Here is a 14,037-nt window from a genome sequence, read left to right as displayed (position 1 = left end):
TCAAATGATATATACATGTCTATATGTATGAATATTTGATAGACTTTACACACACATACATACATACATACATACGAGCTTCACAAGTTTCAATCAAGTGAAGCAGAGTTTATCCGACTTCGGTTATCTATTAAATGAAGTGAGCTTGAACTGAGTTCGAGTTGTTCATGAACAACTCGATTCATTTACAACACTATCACCGACCCTTATATTTGTAAATATATTTTATCATGACATTACAACCTTATTTAGAATCTTAAACAATTCACTATCAAGTATGTTATATATATATATATATATATATATATATAAACAAACACCCAAACCACACACATTTATGTCCATACTCACAATCACAAGGATTCAAACAATCCTACAAAAATATTAAAAATAAAGTTATACGAGTACATACAAACTTACACGAATCGAACTAAATTATATAAGTTTATTTCATTTAATAAACTAAACGAGCATAAATTTATATTCAAACTCTAAAATTGATTTACCCCTACAACCAAACATGGAGCCAACCTGCCCAATTAATCTTTACCCACGAAATTGTGAGCAAATACATATGTACATACTGGAGGAGAAAAAAAAACCAAAAGAAGTCCAAACACCCCAAAAGGAACTCTTCCACCAATATATAATCTGATTCTGGTATACAAATTGAGAGGTGTAACCTACATTACAAATACTAGCCTATTTTCCTTTCCCGTTCTATTAAACATCTAACATAATCAGATTATTGGCACTATAGTTTTAAACATAAGAAATGAGAATCAAAGACCTAGTAAACTATGTGACACTAGAACTTCAGATGGCAACTATATCAACAACAAATGTGACCTCACTTGCACAACCGGCTTCCAAAAGGAATTTCAAGTCAAAGAACGGCAGCAGTCCCGCTTAACGGTGAATCATATGGCTGATCCTGCAGCAACTCAAAGCTTGGTGATGATTTAATAGGATGGAATGACTTCATCAAGGGGACTTTTGTGCTTCTCATTCCCGTGGTCGAGCAAGCCAGAGAGAACTGAGGGCTCGAAGACGAGAGAAGTAGTCATTTATTGCAAGAAGCGCGCGTGCTGATTGCCTCGTCGTCAAAATACGGTGCATTTGTTGTAGTGTTTGTTGACGCAGATTATCGGCCTGGTAATTGCCAGAAAGGGGAAAGAAAAAGAGTGTTATAAATATGCGTTTCATATTTGGATTGTTCCACTGCAAACAAACCAAGAGATTATTGAATAAAACCCAAAGAGGTCAATGTATCTTGCATGCAAATGACGATCCATTTTAAAATGCTCAGAAGAAAATATAAAAACGCCAAATCTGATATATTTTACTCATGCATGCTGAGTTGATGGAAAACATAAGATTACTCTAGTAGAAACACCTAGTTTTTCAACAATTTACCAGTGATACAATAACAAAGATTTTGTCGGCAAAAGAAAAACTCTCCTTTGGAAAACCGTGTCCAATAAGTGGAGCTATAATGATGAAAAGAAGATGAATTTAAGTGAATTAGAATTATTTTTATTTTTATTTTTACAAATAATTGAGATATCATTAAAAGCATAAGTGCCCCTATTAAATTTAATTCTCAAGATAGGCATTACAGGATTTAGATTATTTGAAAAGTAAAAAAGAATTACTTATGATGATGGGACTTTAGAAAACTACTTGCGTATGAGTTGCTTTCAGTTCTATACCTACATTTGGTCATAACAGGAACTATGGCACAAAATTACTCCAAATAAAAAAATAAAATGTTTTATTGAAATGAAAACAGAACTATTAACCAACCCAAAGGCTTAGCTACACACTTTCTTTCTCTTTGTGTGGGGGTAATGATTTTGGTGAGGATGCATAATTTCTCTATCACCCTTTCAACTTTACTAATAGTTCCACCCAACCCCAAATACTACCCTAGCAGAGGATACTGCTTTGAAAAACATGTACAAATGCAACATTTACATGTAGCATGTCCCAAACACCAGAAAACATTATTTTGGACCAGCATAAACTATATATATATATATATATATATATATATATATATATATATTATGAGATTCCTACATTCCAGAAAACATTTAAATTTCCAGATTACCTACTGTTTTAACAATAATTACATAGACTAAAGATTTTTATAGCAATAGTAGCAAGAAGCAACATTCTACCATTTTTTTTTTGATAAGTAATTGGCCCCAAGGGGAGGGGGAAGGGGAGATTCGAACTAGTGACCTTCGCTTCATGAGGCGTGGTCCCAGCCGATAGCTACCCCTTGGGGTTAGAAGCAGCATTCTACCATATGTAGAGATTATCCTGCTCTTTCTTATTAGTCTAAAAGAAAGAAACTATCAATCTGAATTAGTAATTATAAAAAGCCACTTCAAATCCGGCCTGTTTCATGATTCTGACTTTCATTTCATCTTCTGTCCTTCCTTGCAATGTGCGTAGGAACCAGACTGGGAAAGCAAACAAGTGGGATCAAATCGAAAACAAAATTACCTGGCGAAGGAACCCCTCAAGTGTTCCAAGCTTTCCCATGGCCATGGCCATTTGACCCATATAGTTTGCCACATTCCCAGATGATCCTGATGGGCTAGGTGAACCATTAGCCAACGTCTCAGCCAGTGATTGCTGCAATGCCTCCATGCCTTGTGAGAGAGCATCTTCAGCCTGCTGGGATGATTGCTGTAAGTTGTAGATGCCTACCAATTGTTGCTCAGTTAAAGGCTCCAATTGATTCACAAGAAGCTGCACCATTGGAAATTCAGTTAAAACCATTGCAAATTATTTAAAAAAATAATGAAAAAATTCTGACTATATATTATCCAGGTATTGAATATTTCAATTTTTTGACAAGTACTTATTTTTATAAGGTAATCGAAATATCATTAAAAGTGTTAAGGCGCCCCCATGTAACCAAGAAGAATACAAGAAAAGTCACCTAGCTAGTAGGGGCAAAAAGAACAAGAAAATCATGATTTCACCACTCTACGTACTACCGGCAGTCTACCAACAAGCATACAAATCGATTACTCGTCTAGGCGTAACCTAAGACAACCCAAATCGACTGAAGAAAGCATTCTAGATAACACAAGCAACCTCTAAATAAAGAAGAAGATGGTCCACAGATTCCCCATTCCTTTTACGTATACAACACCTATCACCCATAATGACGCACCACTTCCGGTTTTGACAAGTACTAAAACAAAATTTTTTTTGATAAGTAATAAACCAATCTCATTAAAAGGGTAAGGCGCCCCTCAGTACATAGGAAGGCAAGTACTTGTAGGTCTTGACAAGTACTAAAACAGAATGGCAGCCATTAATGTTTTTTTTTGTCAAAATCTACAAGATGTCCTTTCCAAAAATGCATACTGAAGTAGAAAGCCGCTCAAAGTCGAATGCTAAATGGCTAATGTTGAGAAAACCATTGAAGCTTGTTTTTTTCTGGGGCCACACCTGAAAATTTGTTTGGCTAACTATTGCTTTAAAAGTGTTTTGAGTGTTTGAAAACTGGAAAGTGTTTCAGAAAATTTTACCAAACAGCTAGCCAAGTAATCCTTCCTTCCATGTTGAATATTGTTAGCCATAGTTAGCCAAACAAATACACCGGTATTGTTTGGCAACGTAAGAAAATAGAAAATACAATCCTTCCTTCCATGTTGAATATTGTGGACATGTACACACGTTGCCACATGGGTTTTCATTTCACCAAATGCAACTAATCAAAGGAAAAAACAGGAGGCCAAGCTATTATCAATTCAAATAGATTTTCCTCATAAAGAAAAAAAATCTCTGCTTTATTTCACTGCAATTTTTTTTTTTAGATTGTCTGACGGGACATAGTGAAGAAATGTCAAGCAGATAATTATTTAGATCACTGAACCCAAAAGAAAATGAAAAGGGTGCTAATTGCTCAAATTGGTTTATTCATTGTTACCAACACGGACAAATTCACTCTCAGCTCCTTCCAATAGCCAGATACTTGTAGAAAAAGAAAAGATAACCATTGACCACCATGACTCCTAAGTTGTCATTATTTTTTAGTTTATTTTCATTAGCAATCAAAGAGAGCAATACTATCCTCTTAGAAATAACTACATCCGACGTATTCCTCCAATCCGTATACAGTAATTTTAACAAAAAGTTATTAAAACTTCGAAGCACAATCAGAGCTGATTCCCATTTTATTTCAGATATGTAAAAACAGCTTATATCTTTACATATAATTACTTTATTTGTTAGTTAGAGTAGGATTGGGGTAAAAAATTACAGTACCCCACCCCCCCCCAAAAAAAAAGGGCAGGGGCCTCTTCCCTTTCACCCCTTTCCTTTGGAGTGTGCTTCTTGTTGGATTATACTCGATCTTACAGTTTATTATTTCATCTTGCATAAACTTTCTCACCTTTTTTCTTTTACTCGGAAACAGTGTATATACAATTTAGATCCTGAGCTCACACATGTATGCTCAAATACATTTCTTTTTTTTTTTTTCTTTCATAATGAGGAACCCTTCTAAGACGGGACCACTTTGTGTACCCACCCCTGTCACATAAACCTCGGACCCGTGCAAAGCGCCCCCTCCACACGGATCGAGTAATGATTTTCTATGCCATATTTTCCCACAGTTTGGCAGGTCCAAGTCTTGTACTTATATAATTCTATTTCTATCGGAAATAAGACAAATATATTCTCAAGCTGAAACACAAGCAGTCTTTGAAACAAATGGCATCTCTTCCCCCATAAAAAACGGGTAGATGGTGAGATATAAGTTTTCATCCTATATATTTGTGTGAGTTGTGTCTACCTAAAAAGGTGGAGGGTGAGTAATCAGTTTCAATCCCGTATAGGTGTGGGAATTGCTTCTACCTTAAAAAAGAAAAGAAGAAATTTCTCATGCCAAAAGCCATCTACACTACTCAAATAAACATAAAATCATTAAATCTATTGCACACACAAGCATGCCTCAGTTCTTTCAGGAAAACATGACTCCGTTTGTCAAAATTTTCTTCTCTTTTGTTTTCTGTTCTCAAAACAAAAACATTTTTTTTGATAAGTAAAGATATATAGAAAAAGAGCGCAGAGGGGCGCAACCCAAGTACACCGGGAGTATACAAGAGAGCGATTAAGAGGAAGAGAAAGAAGAAGAAAACATAAAAAGAAAATCTTGGAAGCTGATTACTATAGGCACAAGCCAACCAGCAGTCCAAGAGAAAAAGGTGTACAAGAAAAAATGAATAAGGTCCTCTATGTTAATAGAAGAGTCCTCAAAACATCTAGCATTTCTCTCATTCCAAATACATCAAAACAAAAACATTAACAAACCCAAAACACAAAATACTCACAAAAACACTCCACATTTTTTCAAAACAAAAACAAAAAAACACCCCCAAAACATATTAACAATCAGAGCCGATAACTTTGTGAAAAAGATTCCAATTCCACCGCATCACATCCTTATCTACAGCATATGAAAACAGAGAAAGCACAAAAAAGAAACTGACCTTGAGGAGTTCAGATGAACGGAAGCCGCCAATCCACAAAAAACACCGCTCAGCTGGTGTCTTCCACATTCCTGACAAGATGTGGAAAACATCAGCTTTCGCTGCGATGCCTTTCAGCCTGAAAATGTCATCAAAGTGCGCCACAACATTGTCAACAATGGTGCGAAGCTCAGTGTCACCCGCATGTGAATTGACTGCAGACCTCAGCTCATTTATCTGTTTGTTTTGCTCCTCTAGCCACCGTGCATACTCTACATCAAATGCCAAGGCACCTGTATGCCAGTGCAATGAACATGTCAAATCTTTTACCAATAAGGATCTGCTCTATCAAATGGCAATCTTAGCACCAGCACCAAGAAAGAAAGGAAACAGACAGGTAAGTGTGAACCACAAAACCATGTTTAATCTGCCATCTTAATAATGACATCCAAATTGGGATCATTCACAAAGAAATTTCACAGAAGATTGCACAAGAATGAAACCATTCAATAAACTGGAACCTGAGATCATTACATGCTCAGACCCAATGGCAAACTGACTAGTTTCAGCAGTTCTATTAATGGTCCAAAACCCACACAAAGTTTATGTCGGAAAATGTATCTAACTTATATAAACCCTAAAAGCCAATGCAAATGCACAATTAACAACTATAACTCCTTAAGAAGGAACTAGCCAGGAAACCACTTATATGCACCTCAGTGGAAGTAAATAAATGATGAAGGGTTCAATGCAAAGTTTATTACCTCATTATGTTATCTAACAAATCTAGAAAATTAATATCAAAGTTAATAGCTTATATAGATACAACATGTATTATGACCATTAGTATTGGTAAACAGTGACAAGAATTATACTCCAACTCATGAACCAGGAAAAGAAGGTAATCAAATTAATATAGGGCGATGCATTTTATGTGCAAGAGCCAAAACTTCAGCCACACACAAGACTTAAAATCCAAAACTATATCAAAGCCCAATATGAAACACAAGGAAGAATAAGCAGCACTACCATTAGAGCACACAGAGAGGCAAAATTTGGAAGTATCTAGTGTCAGAATAGTTCTTATTGGGAGTCAGATGACCAAAACCAATCAAAAGAAAAGGCAATGCATGTAGAGAAAAAGTTGAATATATCTTTCACTCCAAATTACTTGGAATACGCTCACTAAAAAAAGCTGATCTGTACATAACATACAAAATTTCTTTTTATGAATAATAATTTATTGAAGAAGAAAAACCCACATACATGAAAAGTATACAAGAGAAGCAACCACCCTAACAGAGTCAAAAATCTAAAAAATTAACACGATCTACAAGACTAAAGGAAGAGAAATTAGGAACAAAGGACACAACCCAATCTAGGAGAACTCAAGGAGGATTTTAGTTGTAGCACATTAGACTCGTGATCTCCAAAAAGACATCGATTTATCTCTCCAAATGCTCCACATTAATAAAGTAGGGATGACTTTCCATATGGCCTCCCTTACATCTTTCAATAATAAAGTAGCTCTAGAATATTGCTAGACATGAACCACAAGACTCCAAATGAGGTGAGAACTAGGTGCCATATCTCGCGAGTAAATTCACAATGAATGAGAAGGCGGTTTACAGTCTCCTCGCTTTTCTTACAAAGACAACACCAATTGACAATGGTAAGACTCTACCTTTGAAGATTACCAATCGTAAGAATTTTACCCAAAGTTGTCGTCCAAGTGAAGGCGGCAATACAAGGTGGAACCTTCACCTTCCAAATGCTCTTCCATGGAAAAAGGGCAGCCTATCTAGACTGTAGAGTATAGTAGTAGCTCTTCACTCCAAACCAGTGTTTACGAGCAGGGGACCACAACATTTTGTCTCTCTCTCTCTCGGGTGGGTTTTTGATGTATATAATAAATCGAGGAATGCAAAAATGGACTCCAACTCCCAATCTTGGACTGCCCTAAGAAAAGTAGAGTTCCTATGGACATAAGTACCAAAAGAGTCCATGTAATCCAACACTAAGGCCTCTTTGTCCAGAGCTATAGAATAGAGTTCTGGGAATAGGGATTGAGAGCACTTCTCTGCACCACACATCCTGCCATAAACGAAGGCGAGATCTGTCCTCTACACTCTAGGAGACCAAGTTCGAGATACTCCCCCAACCATTCCTAATATTCCTCCAAAGACCCACTGAAGCTTGATTTAAAAAGTTGGAACATGGAGGTATTTGTAAATGTATTGAGAAAAAAGTCATTTTTGGAGGAAATCCAATCCCTTAATTTTTTAGAAGAGGAGAGGCCTCTTGCAGAAGAAGAGATTGCCAAAAGGGCTATGCTGAAAGCATAATTGGAGAGAGTAGTTCTTATGCAGGAAGTTAGTTAAAGGCAGAAATCAAGAGCGACTTGGTTGAAAGAAGGGGATCAGAATACGAGTTTTTGCCACTGCCTTGCCAACTCTCATAGGAAGAACTTTATCTCCAGTCTTAGCATTGATGGTTCAGACACTTCCAATCAAGAGGTGATCAATGATACAATCATTCAATATTACAAGAATCTTTTTACAGAATCACCCCCTTGGCGGCCCAAGTTAGATGGTTTGGAGTTTTCCTTGCTTGATGTTGGAGAAGCAGTTGGTTGGAGAGGCCATTTCAAGAGGAGGAAATCCACCAAGTGTTGCTTAGTATGGATGATGATAAAGCACGGGACCGAATAGATTCCCTATTTCCTTTTTCCAATCATGTTGGGCGATAGTTGATGATGATCTTATGTGTGTTATTCATAATTTTCATGAACATGGTTTGTTCGAGAAGAACCTAAATGCTACTTTTATTTCCCCCATCCTAAAAAGATTGGGTAGTTGGAAAAAAAGTGATTTCAAACCTATTAGCATGTTGGGAAGTGTTGGCACTTAACAGGAAGTGTCTATAAGATTATGGCTAAGGTTCTTGCTAGTAGGATGAAACAGGTGCTGGGTTCGTTGGTTCTTGCTATTCATAATTTCTTGCTATTAGGATGAAAAAGATTATCACTTTTTCATCCAAACAGCAGTCAATGATTCAATAAGCATACTGATTCATGTGGTTCTAATTAACTGAGTAAAGAGACCTTGACAGCTAAGATTTCTCTATTTCTTTTTAAGTTGTTAAACTAAAATTTATAGCCAGAAAAGTGATAAGAGAGCGCAGCTGAACAACTCGTGCAATTCATGAAAGTCAGATAGAATGAAATCAAGACAAATGTTTAGAGAATCATCCATTTAATGTGGTTTGAATGACAGAATAAGCTCTCCAACTTTGGGCCTTTGGAGCAATTAGGCCGAACCAAATATAAATGAATCTTCATGTCACACTGATTTTTCAAGTAGGCAAGCCAACAACCTGTTTGAGATATTCATTTAAAATAAAGATGCAATGCAGGTTTGAGTTCATCCCATGCAAGTCTGGCAAAAAGCCTTGAATGAGCTATAAATTGCATGAACAACTTGGCACATCTGAAACCCTTTATGGATTAAGATAAGCAACCCATTTGACATGCCCACTTTGAATTGCACATTGACTTTGCATAATGTGTATCGCGCACATGCAATTAAGATATTGATCTAAGTTTGTCATTGTCAAGATAAGAGTTTACACGAAAAGGAGGTTCATAACATACAGTGGGAAAAATACAACAATGACAAAAAATACCATTTTCCCTTTATTACAATAGGCACCTTTCTAACAATCATAAAACCCCATACTCACATATTTGAAAGCTATAACTGCAAAGTTTTTGTTTTTTCAATGGACTTCCACACAAAATATTAAGGATACTGATTCTAAAGTCATTAGATACATTGATTCTTTGGTCAATTTTCCGCACACAAACAAACCATAAACAATCAAAAGGGAAAAAGAAGTTCAAATACCATTTCCACTCATTGAATGGGATTGATCTCCCGAGCTCGAAATGAATATTCCCTACAAGAAAAGAAAAAAAAAAACAATAATAGTGCATAAGAAAGACAATGCCCAAAACCCTCAAATTGAAAGGAAAAAGGGTAAAAGTAGTATTGAAAATGAAAACAGTAGAGGATAGCATTATCGGACCTGCTGACGGGCTCGCTGGAGCTCTTGCTCAAGTTGGGTTAGCTTTAGCCGGCTACTCTCAAGCTGTTGCACATATGCCTATAAATTGGAGAAGACAAAAAAATTAAATTACGGCTAAAAAGTAAATCACAACCATTTTTGCATCACAAACATAATTCAGTATTTGATAGAGCAAGATGCATTCCAGTAAATGCAGCAATTACAAATTAAAAATATAGCAGCATAACATGAAAAGAATGTACATGAAGGAAAAAGTATTGAGGACACAAAAGGGCCAACCTTTTTCCTTAATCGGCTCTTTCGTGCAGCTTCACGATTTTGAGCAAGTCGGCGTAATGTCTGCAAGATTTTTTGATTTAAAAAATAAAATATGCAATCATGTTGATCTGACATTATCTGAATATATATTGTTTGAATCATGTTACTTTTTGATCTCCTGATTTCTCTTTCGATTTGTCACTGGAATCAGAGGCTGCAACAACAATTGATAGACCCCTTTCATGCTGTACAAGGAAATCACAACTTAAATCCACTGCTAAAGAGCAAACAAGTTTTACAATGAAAAAGAAAAATTAATTGTATGCAATATTAATTGTATGCAATATTACTTTCACAAGGAAACTCCAAAGCAAAGTTAGTACTCATTACGTGTTGAAGATGGAGACTACCGATATGCTATGATTTGATTCTCGATTTATTCCTATTATTATTTTGATTGTAGTCTGTCATTATTTCTTTCCATAAAAGTTTGTAGGTCTCTTCTACTTAAACCTATGTAACGTATGGAACTATATAGAAGAATAAGGCAGTTCTCTTCTTCTTTCGATTACTTCTCGCTTTTTCTCCTTTCAATTATTCCACCCTTACGAAATTATCATACAATATTAATGAAAGGACATATTACTTTAAGCACCAAATTATCACATAATAGCATTACTGAGAGGAATTTATAGATGATCTGATCTCTAAACAGCAGAATAAGATTAATAACCAATGCAAGAGACATCACCCTTTGATTCTTGTCATCTGTGTCATCCGTTGAGGTATCAGTCATTGGGCTTGCTTCTGCCATAGTGGACTCTCCCCAGTTTTCACGATGGCCACCAGATGTTGAAACCAGATTCGCCTGCGATTCTTTTCGTAGTTGTAACATGTGAGACCCCGGAATAGCAGCAGACAGATTTATATCTGAGGATGCAAGTGACTAAATCCCACAATTCAGGAGAGAGAGAAAAAGAGCGGAAGAGCTGAGTTAGAATCAATTTTATTGAATCAAGCAAGCAACTTCGAAGGAAATATAAAGACTTAACCTTATTTAAAGTGGCAAATTGAACATCTGTACCAAGCGCCTGGCTACTTGACTTCATCTGGTTATATACAGGATCTAAACAGAAAGAAAAAAAAAATTATATATCAAATCGGAAAATAAGGGGTTAAGAAGCATGTGAAATGCAAGAAGAGAACTATGCATCCAGAAATTATACAAATCATGTCATTACATATTTCGTAAACTTCTTAAAATTCTTAGTACACACTATGACATGCATGACCTATTGCAATTTAAGCAACTCAGAAACAACAGAGTGATATTCTCTGCAATGTTAATTCCTATACTCCCTGAAATTACATGCTTTTCAAAATCATACTTAAGAATCTTAGAAACGATGAATAACAAAAAATTTAGGCAAAAGGAAAAAAAAAAAAAAGAATTACAAAGGATGCATTTCTGAGCATGCAAGTAAATAATTGCAGAGGGCACGGTTCACAATAATCATCCTACAACAACTGGACGTAGGACCATAGGAATCAGCTAACATGGTAGGCTAGTGCATATTTATGAGGAAAATTTTTTTTTGATAAGTATTTATGAGGAAAATTACCAGGAAACTCATATCGATAAGCTTATTCACCACATACCACATGGACATTGTCAAGTGCCTCATGCCACATAGCAAAGAAATAAGATATTGGAAACAACACATTCTCTTCAATGCTTCAGTAAGCACTACTGGTTATGTACTTATATGAGTTAAAGAAAATTAAAAAGAATAAATAAATAAAAAGAGACAATGTATAAGTAGTAAATGAAAGAGAAAAAAGACCACCACTACTTCGGATAAAGATGGAGATTAGCTACATACTTAGGTCAACAGCATCCTCTACACGAAATCCAAGTGATTGCTCAAATGCTCCAAAGTCTGAAATTCGAGAAGTGCGATTGGTGTTTCCTTCTGTGCCACTGAAAGCCACAAGATCATCATAATCATCAGCAAAACAACTTAGAGATAAATAAGGATCCTAAAAAGTTGTTGAATCATATTCTCTAGCCAGGTCTAAAAGCTAAAAGTATGCTAAGAATACAACTATCCATCCACAGGAATATATAATGATCCTGAAAAAAGCTACATATGTTCAAATCATGATTGAACTTCCGAACATAACTTTTGGTCTTTCAAAATCATCATAATTTTGGCATTCAGTATTGAATGATTATTATGGCTGAATTCATCCATCTTAATACACTATGCCCAATCAACCAAGCCTTTTTATGCATTTTCAACATGCTATCATAGAAAAGTTAAGGAAAGAACTTCAAAAGTTCTAAATTCCTACAAATTTGAGCCAAAAAAAACACTGAAAAGGAAACTAATTACACCAGCATAAATAAGGGGACGAAGACCGATCATTATGATGCTCTAATAAAACATTTCAACTGGGACTAGTTTGGTTCAAATACTTGTATTTCCAGACCAGGGAAATAATCAAATATAACTCTATATTTTTCTGGTTAAAGAAGTAACCAACACCCCACCCCCCCGGCGCTTCTCCTCCCTACATCACTGTTCTGATTGAACCATAAGAACTAAATTGTAATCCAACATAGCCCTACACTATTAGAAACGAAATATTGGCTCTAGATGCATTGGATATAATGAGAAAAATAAAATCCTATGTAGCCGCCAAAAAATTGAAGAGAAGACAGGAAAAGAGCATATTTTATTCTGTTTCTCTTTCAGAAGATGGCGAACTTTTTTCAACAAGACCAAATAGCAGTACATTCAGCTAATGGAGTATTCGTTACCTCATGTCTCAATTAAATAAAAAGACATAAAATTCTATATTTTAATCTAAATTTCTTTTTTATCTCGTATGCTTTGTCAGCAACTCAATAGAGCATAAGTTTCAAATTTCCGCAGCATACAAGAATTTCTCATATGTATCAAAGGACGTTAACTACAAAAGCACACCCATCATATCACCAATATTAAACCAGAGCAAGTAAACCAACCCAGAAACCTATTTCAAGAAGAAAAATTCTAGGATGAGTCATTAGTAACCAGTGAACCTTTACAGCCAAAGAAAATTAACAGTAAAATTCAAACCAAAGTTGAGCTTCTACAAGAGAGGAGGAAACTTACAGGGAACTGGAAGTGGGTATTGAAGGAACGAAGCTCGGCATTCCGGTCATAACTTTATTATCATCTTTTGCACCAGTCTTCGCCTTTCTACTACCCATGTATTATCATCACCATCATCAACTCCTTTACCTATCCACCCAAAACAAAACCAGAAATCTTAAAAGCCCTTCACAAAACCAAAGTAACTAGAAACTCCCAAATCACAGACGTAGCTTCTCGAGCTAAACCAAACTACCACTTCATCACCTCCTATTCCGTACAAATAGATAAAAGTAACAGCTTTGCCAAAAAGATACAAGCTAAAACAAAGACACAAACACAAACCCAAATCCAAATACGAACCTACCGAAAGAATAAACCTTCAAAACCTCAAATTCACCAATACAACATAGTTGTCCGAAGACCCACAAACTAAATACAGAAAAAATACCAAAAAAAAAAAAAAAAACCCTTCCAACACCAAATTCACAAAACCACCAACCACCTCTTCAAAGCCCCAGAACGACCACAAACTGCACAGAAAACCCAAAACTTGAAGCAGAAAACAGAGTATTCCAACACATATAGCAGAAGACTCAGCTCTAAAAATACTTATTATGACTCTCTGAGCAATACCCAGAAAGGGAAATTGAGAGAGGAGCCCCGAGAAACCTGCAAACCCTAACCAGTGAGCCTTTCTTGCAGATATATACTCCCTCCTATATTACTTTGACTTTTTGATCGTATAGTTTGGAGTACAGACTGTACAGTATTTTTTACACTGCAAACTACAAAGCTCTCCCCCTCTCCCTCTCCAAATAGACCCACACCTTGAATCTTGCGCTTTTTTAACTCTTTTTTTTTTTCCGGATTTCCTTCAGAGTGTAAGGATAGATAGAGGGAGATTTGGAACTTTGAAGAAGCGTGACGTTTAGACCATTTCAATCTGCCCAATACGTCCTTTTCCCTCTGCTTACTTTTTCCCATTTTTCAAAGCCACCCGTTTTCATGTACAAGAAACTTTTCTTTTCTTTTTATTTTTTTATATCTTTCTA

The 14,037-nt window shown here is 35.9% G+C and overlaps 1 protein-coding gene across 1 annotated transcript; it reads right to left on the bottom strand.

Annotated features, from left to right (window-relative positions):
- Positions 1-607: 607 nt before the first annotated feature.
- Positions 608-13,855, bottom strand: LOC132191355 (transcription factor HBP-1b(c38)-like). The gene is made up of 11 exons (XM_059606319.1): positions 13,004-13,855; positions 11,726-11,823; positions 10,895-10,968; positions 10,594-10,788; positions 10,010-10,087; positions 9,864-9,923; positions 9,585-9,662; positions 9,404-9,455; positions 5,520-5,791; positions 2,515-2,763; positions 608-1,152 (listed from the first exon to the last, which is right to left on the bottom strand). The coding sequence occupies exons 1-11, from the start codon at positions 13,099-13,101 to the stop codon at positions 1,006-1,008; spliced, it is 1,401 nt and encodes a 466-aa protein (XP_059462302.1). The 5' UTR covers positions 13,102-13,855; the 3' UTR covers positions 608-1,005.
- Between the last annotated feature and the right edge of the window lie 182 nt (positions 13,856-14,037).

The sequence above is a fragment of the Corylus avellana genome, chromosome ca9 (genome assembly GCF_901000735.1).
Source record: "Corylus avellana chromosome ca9, CavTom2PMs-1.0".
Lineage (NCBI taxonomy): Eukaryota > Viridiplantae > Streptophyta > Magnoliopsida > Fagales > Betulaceae > Corylus > Corylus avellana.
The sequence above is the reverse complement of the archived record's forward strand: the minus strand, read 5'-3'. Positions and strand labels throughout refer to the sequence as shown.